The sequence below is a fragment of the Dendrobates tinctorius genome, unplaced genomic scaffold (genome assembly GCF_039654945.1).
Source record: "Dendrobates tinctorius isolate UK_male_01 unplaced genomic scaffold, ASM3965494v1 ptg000032l, whole genome shotgun sequence".
Lineage (NCBI taxonomy): Eukaryota > Metazoa > Chordata > Amphibia > Anura > Dendrobatidae > Dendrobates > Dendrobates tinctorius.
This window is the reverse complement of record NW_027361700.1, coordinates 44,970,898-44,994,887: the sequence shown is the minus strand read 5'-3', so window position 1 is coordinate 44,994,887 and position 23,990 is coordinate 44,970,898. Positions and strand designations below refer to the sequence as shown.

At 44.7% G+C, this 23,990-nt stretch overlaps 1 protein-coding gene across 1 annotated transcript in view; it reads left to right on the top strand.

The window, feature by feature from the left end:
- Positions 1-23,871, top strand: part of EFTUD2 (elongation factor Tu GTP binding domain containing 2) — a 40,400-nt gene extending 16,529 nt beyond the window's left edge. Inside the window, exons 4-28 of the mRNA XM_073572863.1 lie at positions 32-110; positions 539-614; positions 755-820; positions 6,773-6,808; positions 6,899-6,989; positions 7,664-7,746; positions 7,927-8,093; positions 8,184-8,308; positions 8,944-9,007; positions 9,139-9,229; positions 9,321-9,456; positions 9,649-9,776; positions 11,212-11,405; positions 11,501-11,612; positions 11,743-11,883; positions 12,005-12,106; positions 12,217-12,299; positions 12,431-12,517; positions 12,716-12,842; positions 14,560-14,647; positions 14,742-14,860; positions 20,937-21,031; positions 21,122-21,275; positions 21,373-21,480; positions 23,510-23,871. Coding sequence (XP_073428964.1) covers positions 32-110; positions 539-614; positions 755-820; positions 6,773-6,808; positions 6,899-6,989; positions 7,664-7,746; positions 7,927-8,093; positions 8,184-8,308; positions 8,944-9,007; positions 9,139-9,229; positions 9,321-9,456; positions 9,649-9,776; positions 11,212-11,405; positions 11,501-11,612; positions 11,743-11,883; positions 12,005-12,106; positions 12,217-12,299; positions 12,431-12,517; positions 12,716-12,842; positions 14,560-14,647; positions 14,742-14,860; positions 20,937-21,031; positions 21,122-21,275; positions 21,373-21,480; positions 23,510-23,605 — 2,648 coding nt within the window. The 3' untranslated portion in view covers positions 23,606-23,871. The remainder of the gene's footprint in view (positions 1-31; positions 111-538; positions 615-754; positions 821-6,772; positions 6,809-6,898; positions 6,990-7,663; positions 7,747-7,926; positions 8,094-8,183; positions 8,309-8,943; positions 9,008-9,138; positions 9,230-9,320; positions 9,457-9,648; positions 9,777-11,211; positions 11,406-11,500; positions 11,613-11,742; positions 11,884-12,004; positions 12,107-12,216; positions 12,300-12,430; positions 12,518-12,715; positions 12,843-14,559; positions 14,648-14,741; positions 14,861-20,936; positions 21,032-21,121; positions 21,276-21,372; positions 21,481-23,509) is intronic.
- The last annotated feature ends 119 nt before the right edge of the window (positions 23,872-23,990 follow it).

Genomic DNA, 23,990 nt, shown 5'->3' with positions numbered 1-23,990 from the left:
TAATTATAGACCATGTTCTCTACTTTTACAGAACCTATTATTAAACCCGTGAAAGCAAAAAAATTCTCGATGATGGAACAAGGGCTTCCCACCACAGTGTATGCCATGGAGTGAGTACATTTCGCATCAGCCTCTGTTTTCTAGATTAAATGGGTGGTCCAGTCCAAATTGATAAGTCTGCAGTCACTCTGTGTGACTGCAGACTTATGTTCCCCCCCCAGCGCACGCAATGTGCGCTGCTGCAGGAATACGCTGGTTTTCGAGTGGAGACCGGAAGGTATGTCTGCATTATACATACTCCCGGGCGCTTGTATGGAGCGAGGCTATGCCTACTGGAAGGCCTCGTCACTAGATGGGGCGTGGCCTCAATACAAGTGTCTGGGAGCAAGGCCACGCCCACTAGACTGCTTCTTCAAAGGAGTACGTATGGGTCATACATCAGTCGCACAGCGTGACAGCAGACTTATCTGTTTGAACCAGACAGCCCCTTTAAAGGCAGATTTATTTCATATCATTTATACGCTTTCATTTCTTACAGTTTTTTGGCTGATCTCATGGATAATCCTGAACTCATTCGGAACGTAACACTTTGTGGGCACCTTCATCATGGAAAGGTTAATGTCCTAATATATGTATATTTTTATACTGACCCATTTGCAAGACAGACTATGGGACAGTGCGTGAAGGTCATCATTCCACCCTGCTTTTTATGGCATAAACATTATAATCATTCTCTTCCGACATTTATCCCCAGACATGTTTCGTGGACTGTCTGATTGAACAAACGCATCCAGAGATCCGGAAACGTCATGACCAGGATGTAAGTATATGTATTTGCCTGTACCTTTCATATCAGGGGTGCATCTACATTAGTAGAAGCAATTCACTTCACTCAGTGTCACCAACATAATGCTCTATCTGCCCAGATAGTTCTAAGTGCAAAAGTATTGGAAATTTGTTATAAAATTGGACCCAAAAACAAGTGTGCCCACCCCTTTCAGTGGTGGAGATAAATTGCTTCTATTTGATCTTTTCTGTCATTCTCTGAAACCTGGTTAGTAGTAATGAGCGAACTTGCTTGGATTATGTGTTATCCAAGCATGCTTGGGTGTTATCCAAGTATCTTGGGTGTGCTCGTATTTCTCTATCGCTTCATTGGTGGACACAGGAAACCATGGATGTATGCTGCTGCCACTAGGAGGCTGACACTATGCAGAAAAAAAGTTAGCTCCTCCGCAGTGTACACCCCACCGACAGGAAGTAGGATGTTCAGTTTAGCTTAGTGTCAGTAGGAGGTGGACACGGGTCTTTTACTAGACCCTTATCTACCTCAATGTGCGTCGTTTCTTTCCAGGTTTTCCGGAGGGATACAGTGTGAATGGTCACTACTGTACTCCCACACAGAGACTATGAGTACGGCGTGTACTGCCACCCCGTATCCTCATACGTCTGGACGGCAGGACCCCATCCCCTAGCACAGAAGCGTGCTCAGTTGCTCCAACTCGGTCCTTACCCATTGTCTCCCACCTACTCGCCCACCAGAGCCTGTTGGTTGGATGAGACGTGACATCCTGCAACAAGTTTTTCCGGATATCTGACATCACCGGGAAAAGAGGTACCTTTTTTTTCCCCTAGGTCCCGGCAGGACGACTTCATCATAAAAAGAAGAATGGTTATAGAGGGCCCCCCTTGTCAGGTGTGGGATCCAGAGCAGTCTACCACGGTCACCTTGTAATCTAGGTCCCGGCTTATACTCGGCCCTAGTCCTCCCTTTACCCTTGCCGGTCTCCTGCTGTACTGGTGGGGAGCTCACTTCCCGGCCGAGTGTCGGCGGATCATTCTCCCACCTCTCGCCGGGCGCTGTGCGCTTCAGGCTTCCCCCAGTTAGGAATAGACGACGGTGGGCAGCAGCCTGCTCCCTTCAGGGAGGTGTTCCCACCCCACCGCTTCCTCCCGCACCCGGCTACCTTTCTGGTAGGATCCGGGTGATAGCACCAGCGTTCCGGGCCTCCGCGCCGCCCCCCTCTCCGTTGGCGGTCTCCAGGAAGTAATCTAGGCCCCGGCTTCAATTGCGGCCTAGTCCTCGGTAGCTCCGCCCCCCCCCCCCCGTCCTCTCTGTCTTCGGGCGGGCTTTTTTCCCCGCCCGTCTCCACTCAAAGCTCCGCCCACTCCTCCCGGCCTCGCTTGCGGTGCAGACAAAGTAGCATCACTGCCGTCTTCCTGCACCCAGAGTTGGCGATTAGCTCTGCCCCCTTTCGGGCTGTGCAGAGCCGTGTTTTTCACAGCGCGCCCATTCTATTGCGGCGAGAAGGGTCTTCCTCAGTCCTCGGCATCCACCCAGCGGTCGCATTCTCCCAGCATGGGACCCGGTTAGTGCCTTCACCTGGCAGGACCAGCTCTTTCCTGCCTATCTCTGCTCAGCCTAATCAGGTACGATGCGGAGTATAAGCCCCTCATAGTAAAATTAAGCAGGACCACACTTTCCGCAGGTCCAGTGACAGAGCAGAGAATCCATCTTTGCTATTGTGATCTCATGTGAAATGCGCTATAGTCGTACAGCTCTGGAGCCGTACAGTCACTAACGTAATGGTTTTCTGGAGCCATGCGGTCCCTGATGTAATTGTACTCTAGAGCTATACAGTCACTGACGTAATAGTACTCTAGAGTCGTGTAATTCACTGGCGTAATAGTAACCTTCTGCCACGCAGTCTCCAGTGCATCAGTATGTCTGGTGTCTTAGCACACAGAGCCTTGTAGAGCCACGCTGCTGTCTTCTGTATTTTCCGCATGGCGTTTGCCTGGTAGAAGGTTTCACTCTCACATTTTTCCACGGTGATCTGATTTTGTCACACGGCTGTTGTGTTTTCGGCCATTGCAGATATGCGCCTTGATTTTCAGCGGAGCAGACTCAACCATTGCTTCACACATAAAGATGCTGGAGCCCTGGCATAGCAACTGCTCTCATATCTACTTTACTACAGACTTCGTAGTAAGGCTTACTACACGTGAAGCCGTTATTCTACCTGAAGTCGTCAGGTATCCCAGACCTAGATCGCAACACAGAAGCCGTTATTCTGCCTAATGTCGTCAGGTATCCAGACTAGACCGCACCGCAACACAGAAAAGGCTGTCTCCTGTACCCTTCTCCGGGTTCTCTCCACACTGATTTGTTCACAGGATACTTAGAGCCGATTGCAGCTGTGCTATGTCCGCTATCCAGGCTTCAGACGCACCACCTACCAGGTACAGTAGTTGAAACAGCCGTATTACTGTGGAGACGTGTCTGGGGTTGACTGCTTCAGTGGTACTGGTGTTCTGTACCGTATTCAGGTGAGTCAGACGCTCTCGCCCTCAGGTTCCTCGTGTTCCATTGCAGCAGTATTCTATCCCTTATCGAGCACTTGAATAGTCCTCTACCAGACATGTTTAGTCAATACATGCCGTCTTTCCGGTAACTCAAACGTACCCGAGGTTCATCAACTACAGCGGTCCGGCTCTACTGTCCCATTGTCAGGTGAGTCAGGAGCGTCCTCTCTCACGTTCCTCAGGGGCTTTTGCCTAAGCTCTCATCTAATCACCACTCGAGGTGAGGTGCCGGCATTTATTACTTCTGGCGGGCTGCAGCTGCGATTTCAAGCCTCTTTCAGGTGATTCAGACACCTTTCAGCTGCATATTTCATTGTCAATAACACCTGTGGTTTGTTAACAGTTAAACGTAAGCACTACCATGCCCAAACGGAGCGGATCTCTGTACCACAGAGCGGATCTCGGTAGCAGCATAACTGGATACTCCACCTTCAGGTAGGTCAGACACTCTCGTGTCAGGTACGGATGGTCGCGGTTTTACTGCGGCATGCTCTGGACCCTAAGTGTGAGTTGCTCCACATGAGTTTTGCCACACTTCCTAATCAGTTTACAGTACTGTCCGCAGGGTATCTTTACTGCCGGTGTGTTACGCCTATCTTTAATGTTTGGCCAATAGTAGTTTATAAGTTCTAGTCTGTCCTAAGGGCCTTCGAGCTACCACAATACCTAAGCTCCTTATTTGTTGGAACTTACCTATTCTTTCTTACAGACGCCAGATAAAGCCTCCAGCAGCTCAAAGATGTGACTTCTGACCGTGACTTTAAAAAAGTATCCCACCCCAGACAGGAGTGGGTTCTGACTCTGCGCAAGTATCGACCAGGGCAGAAACCTACTCCAGTCTGGGATCCAAGCATGATTCTGGTGATAACGCGTTTCTTCCTTCAGCTAGAATTGTATCTTTTCATTGTTATCCTCGGGCGCGTGTTGTCTTAGACTTAGGCAATTGGGTCTACACACCGCAATCCCCTCCCTGTTCCAGAGGGTCCAGGATAAATTCGGTCGTTTACATCGTCATACGGACTGACCTGCCTTTCGTCAGCCTAGTTGTCTTCTGGTGTCTATTTGATTTACCTAGAGCCACCTTTCCTTACAGTTGATATACTCCATGTTTTGCATGGACTTACCTTGCTCTACTAATCACTTTTCTAAGTCCAGCTGGACTATTTTTTCCATATCTACCCTCATCCCTGTAGGCTGGGGTTATCTTCCTTTTGATCTCAGTCTGCAAAGTCATCCAGTAGTCTTCGTTCTACCTGCTTAGTTGAGCAATCAGTTGTCTCTTCATAGCCATCCTGAGCCTACATCGCGGCGATGAGATCCAGGTTATCCCCAGATTCCATTCAGCACGTTTTCAGTGTTCGGCTCTTTAGCAGGTTCTCAGTGGCCTGCTCTCAGATTTTGTCATCTTCTCACAGAACGGACTTCAGCCTTTTCCAAACAAGGGGGCGCTTCTGTATATCTCTTTTCTCCCGAGCGCTTCGCAAATTAGACTACTTCTGCGACTACGAACCCTCCGGTTCCAAGTTTTCCACCACTACGGTCCTTCCTCTCCCAGACGTGCATCCCTCAGGGATACCAACGTTGAATTCACACAGTAATTGCCAAGGTCAACCTTGAAAGCACCCGCCGCTATATCGTGTCCTGCCTTAGTCTCCACCCGTGTTGCAAAGTTCTATAGACGCATGGCCTAGCTTACTCATCAAAGCATTGTTTCTGGAGACCGGTCGGAAGATTTGACCGTCCTCACTGTCCAAAAATTTTTCTTGCATGGAGACATGGGTTTTCGCCTAATCGTTCCCATCTAAGGGTCCATTTGGCTTTCGGTTTCACAAGCGAAATTATCCCCAAAGAGGTCCCTCTCCAACTTTCCGTTCCTTCCGTGTGGCTCCAATAGGCCAAATTATTAAGGAGGTCACCGGAAGGACAAGCACTCTCCTTCCTCAGGCTAAACCTCGTCGTTCTTCAGCGCATTTTCCTCAGCGTGACTTTTGGGGATCTAGGATTGAGTCCATCCTTGTTTTTTTTCCAAGAAGAAATTTTCTTCGTTCAACATTTGCCTTCTGTGAATCGCAGGATTTTTCCTTTGTTCATGAAGCTCTTATCCAGGTCCTGATTTCTTCAGGGCTTTTGCGATATCTGCTTTTGCAACGGACGGGTTCATTTTCCTTTTCAGTTGGTAGCCTTCCCTTTCAGACTCTCAACCACTCATGGGGTCTCACAGAGTCTGTAGCAGCTGTGGTGCACTTCCGGTGGATCAAAGGTCCACTCTCTCCATCATCCTGAATTCCCTTTCTTTCGTCCGCCTTGGACTTTTCCTTCGTGACGCTCTCTCTTCAGGCTACCTGGCCACAGCAACAGTACTTATGAAGCTCGGGCTTGAAGTGTAGAGGTCCTCTGGCCTCCAGGTCAGTGTCTGCTCGCGGAATCTGGTCGGCATTAGTAGGGTTGCCGGCTCAGGAAGGACTGCGTTCTTTTGAGTGCGACGCACTCTGCCCGGGAACTGTGTGTCCTCCTCCTGGCGGTCCTCTTTGGGCCTTTGTCTACCACCTCTGCAGTGTGATATGTCCTCCACAGGTCCATGACGTTTTCAGAGCCCATGCCTAGCTTCGGCAAGTGCCGGTCGGGGTAAAAAGACCTCGCAGGTGACCTTGCAGATGACGGGGGTGACTTCCTCGTCCTGATTGGAGTTGTCTGCTGTTCCCTCCCCTTGGGGACTGCTTTGGGACATCCCATGGTTTCCTGTGTCCCCCAATGAAGTGATAGAGAAAACAGGATTTTTAGTTGCTTACCGTAAAATCTGTTTCTCTGAGCCTTCATTGGGGGACACAGCACCCTCCCAAATTGAACAGCTCTGTTTACGGTATAATATTCTTACAGTTTGGATTTGTGTTTTCTGTGGTTTCTATCTCGTTTACAGATTGCTTCTCATACTGCTTTCTCACTAACTGAACATCCTACTTCCTGTCGGTGGGGTGTACACTGCGAAGGGGGAGCTAACTTTTTTTCTGCATAGTGTTAGCCTCCTAGTGGCAGCACCATACACTCATGGTTTCCTGTGTCCCCCAATGAAGGCTCAGAGAAACAGATTTTACGGTAAGCAACTAAAAATCCTGTTATTATGTTCGAGTCCCTGCGGCTGCATGATTTGCGTATGTTAGATTGCCTGTCTGTTAAGGAATCCCCGCATGTGTTATGTCTGTCTAACAGCCACAAGTCATGCAACCACAGGGACTCGAACATAATATACGAGCAATATATTGACCACACCCAAGATACTCTGGATAATACCTGAGCATGCTCAGATAACACAATATACGAGCAAGTTCCCTCCCCACTACTGGCTAGTCTTTTTCTATATCACTTTCTTCTAGTGTCCACTCCTTGTTGATTTATGTTCTCTTTTCAGCTTTGCTACACTGACATCCTCTTCACAGAACAGGAGGTAAGTGACCACATGGCACGTATGACATCATGTTACATTAAGAATTAAGTTTCTTATCCATCTGTAACTTTGCATTAATTCTGCTTCCAGAGAGGCGTTGGTATGAAAAGTACACCTGTGACCATCGTACTTCCCGACACCAAGGAGAAATCCTATCTGTTTAATATAATGGATACTCCAGGTATGGAAGATCCATTGGAGGAGATTATATAGATTAGACGGAGAGCTGGGGCTATTTTATAGTCTGGCACTATTATACCTCATAGTAGTAAAGAAAGAGGAGTGCGGTGGATCACGGGCACCGCTATTGACAAGGATGATTTGAGGCAGTAAGTAAAAAAAAAAAAAATGCCAGTTTATTCCAACGCATTTCGGAGAAGGTTTTACTCCTTTCTCATGCATCTGAAAAAAAAAATTGAGGGTTTTTTATACTTACCGCCTCGAATCACCTTTGTCAGTGGCAGTGCACGGGATCCACCGCACTCCTTTTTCCTTTACTTGATATGTCCTCTGTCCAATTATGTGTGAGCACAGTGGTAGGAGCAGCGGCCACTTTTGTAATATTTATCACTCTTCCATGGAGTTGTTCAGGTGAGTGCCCAGACCTCCATCTCACCTCCACCTGTTGCCTGTGGTGTTACACAGGGAGCAGCTTTTGCCTTTTTTTCTCTCCAGATATCTGATGGTAGAGCAGACTATACGGGCATCAACGGACTTGTGACAGCTATGTGTATATAGTTGGCGTAAGAGGATTGTTGCCGCCCCATGCTCCCCCTTTTCCTTTTTTTATGTTACCACATGCATGCGTCACATTTTTGGCTTCAGTTCAGTGTAACTCATCTGATCATTTTGCAGGTCACGTAAACTTCTCTGACGAGGTCACAGCTGGGCTTCGCATATCCGATGGCATTGTATTGTTCATCGATGCAGCTGAAGGGGTAAGATTTTAAGTTAGTATTATGCAAAAATGTATTACTAATAGCTCACAGGTAGAGGAAATGGCCAACTAGAGCCATTATTTGTCTCTGCTTTCTCTTCATTTATTTTAAGTCTCATTCTAATTGCATTCTTATGTTCTTGGGTTTCTCTTCTTATCGTCTATATTTTTTCCTTACCAGGTAATGCTGAACACAGAGCGACTGATCAAACACGCCGTACAGGAACGTTTAGCCGTCACTGTTTGCATTAACAAAATAGATCGGTTAATTCTGGAGCTGAAGTTGCCCCCCACAGATGCTTATTACAAGCTGAGACACATTGTGGATGAAGTTAATGGACTGCTCAGGTACAGGGGAGATTTGTGTAGTTTTATTAGTAGTAAATGGGTATATGATGCAGCTTCTGGTAGATCTAACGATCCTCTGTGTCTCTGCAGCATGTATTCTACTGATGAGAACGTGGTTTTATCCCCCCTCCTGGGCAACGTCTGCTTTGCTAGTTCACAGTATAGCATCTGCTTCACACTGGGCTCGTTTGCAAAGATCTACTCTGACACATTTGGTAAGTTAACGGTTTTGAATTATAGGGTAGATTGATGGAATATTTAGAATGTTTCATCGTTCCAGAAAAAATGTGGCTATTGGCTACATAAACCTCCCTATATGTTCAGGTATTTGATTGCACATCTATCAGAATCCATCTTCATTTTACCAGTCTCTCGGAAAATAAATAATTGAGTGATATAACGTAAGCTTCATTAGGGACATCTCAACATTTTTTTACAACCTGTCTAGCAATTCCTTTCTCAGAGTCTGTTCTGTCAGTCTGTCTTGTCTAAAGTAATACTGAGTTTGGTTTACACCTGACCAATCATAATTTTGCACCATGTTGTGTTTCCAGTCTGTCTTTTTGGAGGGTGCTCCATTTTCCTTTTCCTATTAGGATTAGTGTATTCTGAAATATTTTATGGATTTTCTTTTGTAACTGGCGACCTCTACTGGAGAGCTGCAGAAGTGCAATAGTAAAAAGCTATGATTGTATCTAAGGTTGGCTCCTCACTGCGTCCTGAAAGGGCAATTCTATGAGATAACTTTGGAAGATAAAAGTGGCAGTATCCTGTGAATACATTAGTTTTGTGTAACTTTAGTAAATTCAGAAAACAATGTTTTACAGTTTTTCTATCCTCTAATCTGTAGGCGACATCAACTATCAGGAGTTTGCTAAGCGGTTGTGGGGTGATATCTACTTCAATCCAAAAACGTAAGTTCTTCTTGAACTGGAGTGTATGTCAGAAATATGGGCAGTAGCCAGTATAGAGTTTACTCTCTGTAGCTTTTCAGCAATCAAATTTTAAATGTAAGAATTATAAAACTTCTGTCACTTTTTTCCAGGCGTAAATTTACTAAGAAAGCCCCAACAAGCAGCTCCCAGCGAAGTTTTGTGGAGTTCATCTTGGAGCCTCTGTATAAGATCCTGGCTCAGGTCAGTACTGCTTTTTGTATCTGAGATATGTTCTTTTGCATAAGACTTGTGTCAGTAGTTAATCATGTCTCTTTTTTTTACCCACTTATAGGTTGTAGGGGATGTGGATACTTCCCTGCCCCAGACATTGGAAGAATTAGGAATTCATCTCACGAAGGAGGAACTAAAGCTTAATATCCGGCCTCTGCTGAGGCTTGTGTGCAATCGCTTCTTCGGGGAATTCACAGGTAACACACCTGCTCTGTGTATGGCTTTCCTGTTTGTACTTTGTACATAGATACTGTGTATATGAAGCCAATCTAAAAGCCACTATAGTTTTGTAGCATATGTAACAATAAAGCTGATTGGTGTGTAGTGCTCCTGACATTTTGATGTAAAGTTATAGGTAATCCATTCCTTATCATACTCTCATTCTGCAGGTTTTGTGGATATGTGTGTTCAGCACATACCATCTCCAAAGGCTGGAGCAAGAGCCAAGATTGAACACACGTATACCGGAGGTGTTGATTCTGAACTAGGAGAGGAAATGAGCCAGTGTGATCCTGATGTGTGTACATCTTCATAATTGCGATTAATTACTAGAGCAAACCCTTCTTGAACTAAATGTTTGGTCCCGATAAAATTTAAAAAAAAAGCTATACTCTCCTCCTGAGTCGGCTCAGTTCCTGCTGCATCTGCACTTGCTCTCCCCGTGGCTCTCGTGCGGTGTTGTAACATGTGACCCCGACGCCCAATCAGCGCTGGCTCTGCCTACATACGGATTGAACATGAAGAAGTAGTCCGGGCTACTGCTGATCTCAGACTTCTTCAAGTTCACTCCATACGTAGGTGACGCAAGCACTGATTGGGCACCAGGGTGACGTGTCACAACACCGCGCCAGAGACCCAGAGAGATCGAGTGCAGGCACTGCGGGAACGGCGCCGGCATAGGATGCAAGTATAGTTTTTTCTTTATTTTATCAGGGCCAAACATTTAGTTTAAGATGGGGTTGTCCTAGTAGTGGACAAGCCCTTTAAGATAGCTAATATTCATAGAGATATATATGTGAACATGCAATATATGTGTTTGTATGGTATTTTAACGTGTGTGTGTTTACAATATACACATATACATATATGTATACATATTACTCATCATTGAAATTGAAACACCAAGAAGGAAAAGTCATGAAATTATGGAAATCACAGGATGGATAAACAAGAGGTTACTGATATGCAAATGATGACAATGGGAACAAAATTTTCAAAACATCTCAATTTATTCAGTATCGAGTGTGAGCTCCACACACAGAAATCCCCACACTTACATGCCTTGGCAACTATCAGTGAGCTTATTAATAGTCGTCTGAGGAATGTTCTGCTATACTAAATGCACTTGGGCACATCTTTAAGATCTGCTGCTGTCTGCTCCTTTTGCAATCGCTAACCAATAACATTCCAGATGTTCTCAATGGGAGACCAGTTCGGAGACGCTGCAGGCCATAGTAGCACATTTAGGACACGCAGGCTGCTCACAGTAGCATGAACAACATGCGGCCTTGTTGCAAAGGGAGCTGCCAGCAAATGATCTTGATTTGTCCAGGTGCTTTCAGTGTGGTAAAACATTCCTCAGACACCCATTGATACACAACTTGGGTGCTAGCAATGAGGTTAAGTGCAGGAATTTCTCATAATGAATCGGGATGTTTTGAACAATTTATTCCAATTTTTTCGTCATTTGAAAATCAGTAACATGTCTGTCCATTCTGTGACTTCCATAATTCTACAACTTTTATTTCTTGAGGTGTGTTTTTTAGCTGCCCCACCATTACTACACAATGATTACATGTTCGTCTTTTTTTGTACATGTGGTCTACAGATACGGTCCTAGCTGTAATCTTTGCAAGTGACATAGTTTGATTCTGATTCATATCTGTTGTGTCAGCAGAACGACATAGCTGCTGTCTGTCATACATTACTATTGTTGATGGTTGTCTCCTTAGGGCCCACTGATGTGTCACACAACCAAGATGTACAGCACAGATGATGGAGTGCAGTTCCACGCTTTTGGTCGGGTGCTGAGTGGGACCATTCACGCAGGGCAGCCCGTTAAGATCCTTGGTGAAAATTATACTTTAGAGGATGAAGAAGATTCCCAGATTTGTACTGTAGGAAGACTTTGGGTGTCTGTTGCCAGGTAAGTGTTGGCATTGTAAAGATATCACTAGCTACTGATATCAAGTTATTGAAAATTGAGATTTTTGTCCTTATTTGGTTTTTTGTTCCTTGTAGGTATCATATTGAAGTTAATCGAGTGCCAGCCGGCAACTGGGTCCTAATCGAGGGCGTGGATCAGCCTATAGTGAAGACTGCTACAATCACAGAACCAAGGGGCAACGAAGAGGTAAAAAATGGCAAATAGTCTTTTATAATCTAATAACATCAGTCAGCTGATTAGATGAGAGGTCCATAAACTTTAAAGAGTTAGTTCTGCTCATTAGGAATGTGTTATGGATTGTAATTTCATCTTCTAGGCTCAGATCTTTCGGCCATTAAAGTTTAACACAACATCTGTCATCAAGATTGCGGTGGAGCCTGTTAACCCTTCAGAACTGCCAAAAATGTTAGATGGTCTAAGGAAAGTCAATAAGAGCTATCCATCTCTCACCACCAAGGTATAATCTCCACTTGCACATAATGTACAGATATCATTTTCTAACTATTGGTGTTTTTTTTTTTATAAAGCCTAGTATTGTTAAATCATTTTCTTGCGTAGTAATTGTCTGCATTATGTAGGTCGAGGAGTCCGGGGAACATGTCATTCTTGGCACTGGAGAGCTGTATCTTGACTGTGTAATGCACGACCTCCGCAAAATGTATTCAGAAATTGATATTAAGGTACGTTTTGGTGCTTGCTATGTCTGCTGAGATATGAGTTTTGCCTTACTGGTATATACCCAAAAGCATTATTGTTATTTTCTTTATTTAACCCCTTTATAATTTTTCAGGTGGCTGATCCTGTGGTCACGTTTTGTGAGACTGTAGTGGAAACGTCGTCACTAAAATGTTTTGCTGAGACCCCAAACAAGAAGTAAGTTTTTATCTATGTGTACCAATTGCCCAAATGTACATGTGTTTCTTAGAATTTAATTTTTTTTCCAGCCACACGGGTGCCACCACTGCTTGCACCACTCTTAACCTTGAACTTCTTCTCGTCTGCAGAAATAAAATCACAATGATTGCTGAGCCATTGGAAAAAGGGCTAGCAGAAGACATAGAAAATGAAGTGGTGCAGATTTCATGGAACAGGTGCGAAGCTCGGTTTGACATTACAGATCGTTTACGTAGAATGACATTGCAGATATTATATATCCTTGTATTAGGAGGTGTATTGTGTCAATGTTATTTCATGTAACATGTTGGATCGTTCATCGATGGACCAAGTTCTTGCAATGCTTGACTGTTTTAGGATTGTCTCTAAATTTTCCTTTGTATTTTTATTCACAGGAAGAAATTAGGAGAATTTTTCCAGACAAAATATGACTGGGATCTCTTAGCTGCCCGTTCTATCTGGGCTTTTGGGCCAGACACTACTGGTCCCAACATTTTGGTAGATGACACATTGCCTTCTGAGGTAAATGCTTGGTCTGTTGCAATATTTACACATAGGGGACACTAAGTCTAGGCAGAATTCTATTGAGACAAGAAAACCTTGGGCTAAACTTATAGTGTAGTATTTATTAGTGTCACACAAGGGTTTTAGCTATGTCTGTTATATATGTGCCTGCGGTGTAGCTTTTGTAAGTTACTCACTTTATTACTTTCAGCATTAGTGAGCCAGGAGTCCTGTCAATGGTGTGCATGAGCTTTAGGAGACCTTATCCATGACCTACGGACCAAGCCTGACCTGACAGCCTCCGTTACAGCCTAACCATTTTCTGCTATGTCCAATAATAGAAAACAGTGAATATTTCAATATTCGGTTCGGATTACGATCACCATATTTGCAATATTAGCCGAATGCCATTGGAGTAGGTGGGAATACAGGTGAGCAAATATGTCCGGAAACGATCGTCAAACATAAATTGGACATGAATATGGTACAAATATGGCAAATTCGGATTCGAAAATCATTTTCCGAACATATTCGATCATCTCTATTCATGAATACTTCGGACTCCTTAATAACAGCTTGATGCGACTGCTGCAAAACAAAGTGTAAATCTCACAGAAAAAAAACACTACAGGCGGAACAATAAGGCCGATTTCACATTTGCGCTTTATAGCACAGCAACGGCCTGCTCACGGCCGCCGCTAAGCCCGGCCCTCTGCCGGCTCCCTGCCCGCCCCATCCGGTCATCGCCGCCTACTAGCGCACATGGACGCTTGCGATCTGCGTACCCTATCTTTAGCATAGGGTGCGCTGGCCGTGCGCTAGCAGGATTTTGCCGTGCGCTGCGCACTTTTGAAGGTGCGCCTGTGCGCCGAACGCAGCATGTTGCATTTTGGCGCGCTCGGCGCCCCTTCAAAAGTGCGCAGCGCACGGCAAAATCCTGCTAGCGCACGATCTGCGCACCCTATGCTAAAGATAGGGTGCGCAGATCGCAAGCGTCCATGTGCGCTAGTAGGCGGCGATGACCGGAAGGGGCAGGCAGGGAGCCGGCAGGGGCGGGGCTTAGCAGCGGCCGTGCGCAGGCCGTCGCTGCGCTATAAAGCGCAAATGTGAAACCGGCCTTAGACACAGCGCTGAAACATAGTCTCTGTCACTATTATGCTGCACGCAGAGAGGTCAACATAGAGGTAGTGATTTCCCATACAGGGTATATGTCCTCACAGAATGACTTCAGACCCAGTACAGGCGCTCGGTGCACCCTTGGTATGGTCAAACTTTTAAGTGCACCTTCGCATCTGCTTGATTTCCCTCTATCTCCGCCCTTCTCTTTAAAAACTCACAGATGTCAATCAAAGAATATCAGAGGTGTAGATAATGTAGATAAAGGGATAACAAGCAGGTGGTAAGGTGCACTTAAGTTTGGCCACACCAAGGGTGCTCCGAGCATCTGTACTTGGTTTGAACAGTCATTCTGTGCTGATGGTCCCTTTAAATCCCTGTTTCATTCACCATGCCCTTAGGTCAGGTCCTCCACTAAATGTAACACAGTTTACTAATATTTTATGGTCTAATTGTTATATCAGGAAACTCTGAGATGCTTATTTGTTCTTATTTTTTTTTTTTTTTTTTTTTAACTGGCACCAACTTTTCCTTTATTGCATGTTCAGGTCCATTCCTGGATCTAATGGCAGATAATTCCTAGGAGTTTTCTTGTAACCTTTTCTTTGTGATGCTGTAGGTAGATAAAGCTTTGCTGAGCTCTGTGAAGGACAGTATTGTACAGGGATTTCAGTGGGGGACCAGGGAGGGCCCTCTGTGCGATGAATGTGAGTACTTTACACTGTTATGGCATGCCAGGAACAAACATTGTCTTGTCTGTAATGGTTTCCGATGTGTCATATTCATTTTTTTTCCATTTAGTGATCAGAAATGTGAAGTTTAAAATCCTGGATGCAGTGATTGCTCAGGAGCCATTGCATCGGGGAGGAGGGCAGATTATTCCCACAGCCCGCAGAGTGGTATACTCCGCTTTCCTCATGGTAAGGTTCTTTGTATTGTTACTTATTAAACAAGATGTGTGACAGTAATGCTTTTGATTGCTTGAGTGGTTGCAAACTTTCTCTGGCAATCCTGTGCACCATTCTATGTATTGTAAACGCTTTACAGGGTCTTCAATTGTGCATGAAGGACCGGAGCAAAACTCATTCAGCTGGAAATGAGCCAAACCTGAGGGAATTAATGAGGAGCTTCCACATTCTCACAAAACAAATGACAACAAGTAATGATGTAATGTTAGCACAGATTCTGCTGCAAGACTGCTCCTTGTAACATTGGCCACTAATTGATAGTTTGCCCTGACAACATTGTGCCTTAAACAGGTTATCCCATAAACAACCTATATCCCCTATCAACAGGATAAGGGACAAATGTATGATCACCATGGGATCCCCAACCATGATTACTTCCACCTATCACAAGAACGAGGTTCCCAAAGCCTCATTTGTGTTTTTTTTGTTTTTTTTTTTAATTCGTTTATTAAACCACAGACAGGATATACAATATACAAACTGGTGATGATGATAAATACCATACAATGCAGATATGTTTCACAAAGCATTAATGTCAAATAGTGTATGTATAACAGTTCTTTACAGAATAAAACATATCATGTCAGTTTACCCTACATCAGTCTGCACGGTATTATTCAAACAGTAAAGCCTGTCAAAACCTCTAAACCTTTACTATAACTAAAAAACAACTATTTGCAGCCTGCGTCCACATAGTTAACTCTTTAACATGCGATATCTCCATCCTACAACGTGAGATGAGAGGAATTCCACCTCTCCCATATCTTCTCAAATTTACCCGGGCACCCTCTGTTTTGGTACAGCGTACGCTCGTATGGTATAATCGAATTTACCAATTCAATCCAGGCCCTAAGGGAAGGATCCGAACCCCCCATCCATCGCAGTGCCAGTACCTTCCGTGCCATGAACAAGGTCTCCCGCAGGAAAATCCCCGTATAATGTCCCCATGTCTCATCATCCCACACCCCAAACAGACAAACCAATGGCTCAGGAGGAACAGGAATTTGTACTAGGGAGGTTAATAATGTCACTTCTTTCCAATAATGTAGTATAATTGGACACTGCCATATCATGTCGATAAAATCTGCATCCAATTTATGGCATCTCAGACATTCCGAAGACTGGAACCGGCCCATCTTAAAAAGTCGAGTCAGAGTCAAATATGATTAGTTTATAATGTAGAGTTGTATCATACTGTTATTAATGGACGGAGACACCTTAGTTGGTGACTTCAGGATTTCCTCCCACTCTTCTCCCTGTGTATCAGGGATGAGCCTTTCCCATTTCCCCCTAACCAAGCATATGGCAGACTCCGCCCCCAAGGACAGCATGTATGTGTACAGAGAGGAGATGAGACCCTGGGGACCCTGTGACTTAAGGATGCCTATCAAGGGTAGAGACGAGATAGCATTATTCACACCCATATATTGTGTGATTGAAAGGACGATCTCAGTTGCAGATATCGAAAGAATTGTGACCTCGGGACATCGCATTTAGCTTGTAATTGTTCAAAGGATAATAGTGTACCACGGTCAAATAGATCTCCTATCGTAGAAACATTGTATTGAGACCAGAATTCAGCAGACGGATGGACAAGCAGTGTCGGAAACTAACTATTATTCCATAAGGGCATCTCAGCTATGATATCGCTAAATCCAACCACCCTCTTAATCTGTCTCCACACTAATCTTGCCAGACGAAGCATGGGCAACAGACGTGGGACATTTACCCTCTCCAACTCCAAAAACCCCAGTGGGCAATCAGCACATGCGGCATGAAGCAGATGGCTTTCAGAGTTAGGAAGATGACCACCGGGCATCCATTTATTTATAGCTCTGGCCTGTCCAGCTAAATAGTACAGAAATAAATCCGGTAGTGCTGCCCCTCCCCCCTTCTTTGGCCTTTGTAGGGTGGACAGCTTGAGTTTTGGCCTGGTTTTCCCCCATACAAAAGACGTAATCTGGGAATTCAAATTGGTAAAGTAAGACTTAGGCACCACCACAGCACTATGTTGGAGAAAATAGCTAATCTTAGGGAGTAGTATCATTTTAATTAAGTTAATGCGTCCGGCTACGGACAGCGGGAGTTTACTCCAGATCGCAAATTTGACTTTAACCATCTCTAACAAAGGATATATATTAAGTTGCAGGTCAAACTTGCTGCATTGAAAAATATGGACCCCCAGATATTTAAAGTGTGGCACAATAGGCCGCAAGGGGAGAGTCTCAAGTCGTGGCATCGGGGTATGGGAAAGAGGCATCAGAGCAGACTTCTCCCAATTTATATACAGGCTGGAGTATTTACTGAATTTGTTTATAGTGGCAATCACTCCCGCCAGTGTCTCCTCCGCCCTATCCATGAATATTACCGTGTCATCAGCATATAGGCCTATGGTATCCACTCGATCCGCTATCTCTATGCCCATAATATTAGGAGAAGTTCTCACACGAATTGCTAATGCCTCTATTGCAAGAGCAAAGAGGGCCGGGGAAAGGGGACACCCCTGACGAGTCCCCCTGTACAGATTAAAGGACTCGGACATGGAACTATTTACAATTACGCGGGCCTTAGGTTTCATATATAATTTGTTAATCCATTTTAGGAACCTATCCCCAAAACCATATCTCTGCAAGCATGCGTGGAGGAAGGGCCACACAAGGGAGTCTAAGGCCTTGGCTGCATCCAACGATGCCAATGCCCACTTATTATCCGGCATCAGGGAACTATATTGGACCCCCGATTGGACCCGTCTAATATTAATGGAGGTGCTTTTACCAGGCATAAAGCCAATCTGGTCAGGGTGTATGAGTTACAAAATTATTGAGTTCAGCCTGGTAGCCAATATTTTCGTAAAGATTTTATAATCCACATTTACTAAAGATATGGGGCGATAAGATCCACAATCTAAAGGGTCCGTCCCCTCCTTCTTGAGCACTATTATATTAGCTTCATAAAAGGACTCCGGCATGCAAAAAATCCCACCATCCAGTCTCAACCTGTCAAGGCGACTACTCATAACCAAATTAAAGTCCCCCATACAAATGACATCCGCGTCTGGATAATTCAGAGCAAAACTCAATGCCTTCTGGAGGATTGACATACCAGCTGGAGGGGGATTATAAACACAGAATAACATATTTCCTATAGTTGATCAGTGCATATACAAATATAAAACGTCCTTCAGAGTCTCTCCGGGCCTCCCGAACCTCCCATCTAACGTCCTTATGTATTAGTAATGAGACTCCCCTGGAATAGCTGGTGTGAAATGCGTGTACAGACCACTGGACCCACGGTTTTTGTACACTCTGAGCTGTATCTCTGGTCAAGTGCGTCTCGACCAGAGCCACAATGTGAGGGTGATAATGCCTGATTTGTGAAAATACCTTAACCTTTTTTCGGTGGGTTTTGATACCCCTCACATTCCATGTCATACATATTAATTCAGAACCCATCTCCACTTATCCGAGCATGTTGCGTATCGGTACCCGAGTAGGATTCAGGGACATCACATAAATAACAGGACTTCCAACGGCTGCAACTTTTACCTAAGTAACGTTTAAAGCTAAAACTAAAGCTTTTGAAAAAAGGAAAAAAAAACGAACATAAACCTAATAACATAGGAGCAAAGTCCCATGCCCCCATTAAAAAATAAACAACGGGATACCATCACTGAACACAGTGTCCGGTATTGTAGATCTCTGGCTGCTTGCCAGGAGAGCTCCGATTAAGCCTGCAATTAAGTAATCCAGATGAAGGTAGACACACTAGGATTCCTTTGCTGGAGATCCTCTATGGGACCACTGCCACTCGGTAGCCTCCGCTGGATCCGTGAAAAACACGGAGGAACCCCCATGGACAATCCGAAGTCGAGCCGGATAAATCATGGAATATACAATGTTCTTTTCCCTAAGCCGCATCTTGACGTCGATGAATTGTGCACGTTGTTTCTGGAGTTCCATGGAGAAATCCGGGAAGATTGAGATCACAGCATTATTGAACTTGATGGGACTCTTTTGTCATGCGAGGCGCAGAATGGTGTCAGGAAGGGTCTAGGAGGGCCTCCCGGAGGCAGAGGTTTTGTGGGAACTCTGTGGGCTCTCTCAACAGCAAACACTGAGGAGCATTCATCTCCCAGAGAGGCCTTAAGCAAGCCCTCTAGAAATTGCTCAGGGTGCTGACCTTCAGAGCGTTCAGGCAGGCCGATGACACGGATGTTATGATGTTATTCTGGCGCATTCTGTTTTCTAGGTCGTCTGCCTTTTGCCTCCAGGCGTTCATAGATCCCACTACCTTGGTTAACTTAGCCTCCATAGGCGTAATGGTGTCTTCCACCTGGGACACTCTTGTCTCCACTTCCGTGACGCGCCCCCTCATGGCCTGCATATCCCGACAGAGCCTCCCCACCTCAGTGTAGACATCCTCTATTTTCTCCGTCAGAGATGTCTTAGTGAGGGAGATAAACAGGCATCTGAACAGTTGATGCAGGCTAAGAGTCATTTCTTCCTGTTCGGTCTCCTCTCCACCCGCTGAGATTGTGAGGGGGTATTCCTTAGAGAACGTGCACTCTCAGCAGGGTCAAGTCTGACAAATTCCTTTAATTTTTCTGCTGCCATCGATCCCTCAGATCGATTCATGATCAAGAGCAGTGAAATACACTGGTATAGTTGGAAATGTACAGTCCAGGAATCTTCCCACTGCAGTTATACACACAGCAGGGACCAGGTTTATTAATTGTGGCCTGGGAGCAGAGTCTGTGTAGACGGAGGCAGCAGATCTCTAAGGCTCTTATGGCAGGGTGGAGGGAGATCCACCCTCAGAGACAGCAGCAATAGGAGGGTGAGCAGATTCCCCCACAATAATGGCACCAACAGGCCAGCGAGTCAATTAAGGAGAGAGAGGGAGTAATGCAGGGCCCGTCTTTCAGGGCACTCACCGCACATCCCTCAGATCCTGTAGGATACAGGTCGCTGCCCTGCGACGCTGCAGCGCTGGAAGCTGGACACCGCACTCCCTCTGATAGAGCGCTCGTCTAAGATGGCCACCGCCTCGTGTGGGGCCCGCCGTCCACCCAGCTTTCCAGGCCTCCTGCTCACCGAAGCCTTCCTGCGCTCTTCCACGGAGCTCCCGGGGGTCCCGGCAACCAGGGGACACCAAGCGCCGCCAGACACACAGCGATATACAGGCGGTATGTACAGGATAGATGAAGGATGGGCAGGAGCTCTTGCAGCACGCGTCTGTCCTCCTTCACTACACAGCCACGCCCCCCAAAGCCTCATTTGTGAGTTGAGTAGTAGTGAGCATTCACACACAGTGCTTTGGGCCCCTCATTCTTAGGATAAGTGGGGGTCCCAACAGCCGGGCCCCGAGCAGTTATCATCTATTCTATAGGACAACCCCTTTAAGGGCCTGCACCTGTAGGCCCTATATGTGATGGCATACTAGAATGCTGTCCACATGTCTTGATCCAACTCCTCCTCTCTTCTTGCTTCGTGTGGATGACCCGTTCTATGCCATCCACACAGTGTCCTTCAGCATCGCACTTCTATGCTGGTGCAACTCTCTCCCCTGCAGAGAGCAAAGTACAGTACTGTAATACGCAGGGTAAAGCCAATGAGCACCGACGTAAGCACACTACAATACTTTGTTCTGCCCTCGGCAGGGCAGAGAAGTGCGCCTACGTAGGAGTGTGATGCTGAGGACACTGTGTGGATGGCGTAAAACATGTCATCCACAAGAAGAAAGGCGCTGGATCAAGAACAGCGACTGCCACCAGACTGCACTGTAGGGTGAGTATAATGAAAGCAATTTTTTTGTTTTATGCAGAGCATATTGGGGATATATATGCAGCATTCTAGTATGCGATCACACAGGGCTTACAGGTGCTGGCCATACTTTATATGGGAAAAATCTGCTGACCGCTTCCCTTTAAACAGTGCTGCTTTGTGCACATATGAAATACCATGTACAGTGTGGCTTTATTTTGCCAATGTTTCATGATCTCTTAACAGTCCTACTTTATGACTTCCAGGCCACTCCGCGTCTCATGGAACCATATTACTTCGTGGAAGTGCAAGCTCCTGCAGACTGTGTCTCTGCGGTGTACACTGTTCTGGCCAGGAGAAGGTTAGTGATCACTTATGATTCTTTATACTTGGTTGGTAAATTATTTTCCACCGTATAATAGTCAGTAACACGTCTCTTTCCGTCATGCAGAGGCCATGTCACGCAAGATGCTCCTATTCCTGGCTCACCGCTCTATACTATCAAAGCGTTCATCCCAGCAATTGACTCATTTGGTTTTGAGACAGATTTGCGCACTCACACACAAGGACAAGCTTTCTCCTTATCTGTCTTTCATCACTGGCAGGTACAAATAGGACTGAAGGGTCAGAAGCATTATTATTGGATAACGCTTATCTTTCCTATCAATCATTGCATTGGAATTTTTTTTTTATTATTGGCAGATTGTGCCAGGAGACCCTTTGGACAAAAGCATAATTATACGACCACTGGAGCCTCAGCCAGCACCTCACCTTGCCCGAGAATTTATGATCAAAACGAGACGTAGGAAGGTGTGTTACAGATGCACTGATTTATAATGTATTATCTATTTGATGTTTTTATACATTACCTTTGATATGTTGTAACTCATGGTGCTCTGCAAAGCATGACTGCCACTTTATTCTAGTAATTACAGTAGGATCCCAAAGATTACTTGCTTAGGCTAGAACACTCCTTAAATTTTTTGTTTAATTCTGACTAAAGTGCCTTAAATTATTCATAACCTGTGAACTTTTCCACATTTTTTTAAAGTTACTTTCACAAACTTAAATGTATTTTATTGGGATTTTGTGATATAGCAACACAAAATAGCAAGTATTTGTGAAGTGTAAAGGAAAATGATACATGGTTTTTTAATTGGTTTTAAAATATGAATCTGAAAATAGTGACGCTCATTTGTATTCAGCCCCCTGTAGTCTGATACGCCTAAGTAAAATCCTGAGAGAACAATTGCCTCCAGAAGTCACATAATTAGTAAACAGAATCCACTGTCATTTATTCTCAGTATAACTACTGCGGTTTTGTGAAGGCCTCAGAGGTCTGTTTGAGAACATTAGGCATCATGAAAAACAATATTGTATCTTACAGTTATTAGGTTCTTTAGAAGGATGTAGATCTGGGGTTTATTCAGACGGAATATAGGCTGAACTGCATGGACAAATGTCTTTTTTCGGCCTCGCTAACTATGTTACTATGTAAGAGACACACCAGACAGGTCAAGGATAAAGTTGTGGAGAAGAGTAAAGGAAGGTTAGGTTATGAAAAATAGCCCAAGCTCTGATGAACAGGTCACAGAGCATTGTTCACTCCATCATCAATAATTACAGTGAAAGATGCTCTTACAAAGTATTCACTCGGAGCTGAACACTAATGCATGTCACCATTTTCGGATTTATATTTTTTCAATTCTGTATTTTTTGGATTATAAGAGGCACCCCACCCCAAATTTGGGATGAAATTGGTTGTGCCTTATACTCTGAAGGTAGCTTACGGGGGGCTTCGGTGGAGCGAGGTCAAAGGAGCCAGGGGTCGCTGCTTTCGGCCGTAGGTTGGGAAGAGGGGATGTTCCAGCGCTTCGAGGCTGTGGGCCCTAGGCTCTCCCAAGGTGTCGGTGGTGACCGGAGTCCTCCTTCTCATTGATTACCTATCGCCACGCTTCGCAGACACCCCTCCCCCCCTGTAAAATAGGACTATAAGGCAAACCACCTCTTTATTTTAAAAAATAAAAATGCCCCCACTTTCCTCCCCAAAACTTGGGGTTTATCGTATAGTCCGAAAAATACAGTATTTAGAAAGCTCATTTCCTTTACACTTGACTAATATTTGCTATTTTGTTATATCATACAAAATCCCAAGCAAATAAGTTTGTGGGTGTAACGTGAAAAAATATTGAAAAATTCAAGGCATAGTCTACTGTGGATGACATTGATATCAATATCTACTGTACTATTATGAAAAATTTTGAGAGCTCTTTTCATAAAAGCCATTAAACTTGATATAGACCAGCACTTCTAATGTACATTGGTTTTCCAGCCATAAAAAAAAAGAATGGGGAAACTGCTTACCATATTATAAATTTCTAGTAATACATACTCACATTACCAATACCTTTCCCGTCCAGTTGTTCAGATACTTCCAGTTTTTCCTAGTCTCTGTATTTCCTGCGCCAACTATGATGTCTTGATGTGTTTGTTTGCACTTCTGTAAGGGATAAGCTGTTGCTGGTACATGTGCCTTTACCCGAAATCATCACCGGAGTAGAAAATGCAGAGACTGGTGGCAACAGTAAGCACCAAAATGGGACTGGTAAGGGAATGGTAAGGTGAGTATGTCTTTTTTTTATTTTATCACATGCCCAATAATGCCCTGGCTTCTCCATGCTTTAAATAATATAAGTGGCTTTTCACATTCCCTAATGCCATCATAATGCTGACCGGTATGGATATGTGGAGATGGTGCACAGAGAATACCCATGACAATTTGACGAAAAAAGAAAAAAAAAATGTATTTTCCATTTGTAACTTTTGCTCTTTCTTGCAGGGTCTAAGTGAAGATGTAAGCATCAGCAAGTTTTTCGACGACCCTATGTTGTTGGAGTTGGCCAAACAGGATGTGGTACTGAATTACCCTATGTGAACTCAATAGGAGGCCATGCCCTAAGGTTCATCATTGGGCTACATTTAACATTTTGTCACCTGTATGGTATCAGGATGGGTCTGTCCATTTTTTGCATAATGAGCCATTGTTTTTGGCCCCATGTGAATCTGTTTTATCTCAATGAAAATTCTCTTTATTCTGAGCTCTTGTGCTGTAGAAAATCTGAGTCTACCCAGTTAATCGTTAAGAGTTAATCGTGTACATAATGTTTATTTTTTAATAAACTTTTTCATGTGTCTACTATATTCTCTGTTCCTTTGTTAATTAGTTCTTTTTTCATGTCTGGTGGCCTTGCTCGGCATCTAACCCCCTTCTGGGCTTGGTGCCATATAGAAGAACAGGGACACTATATGTGAACGATGGA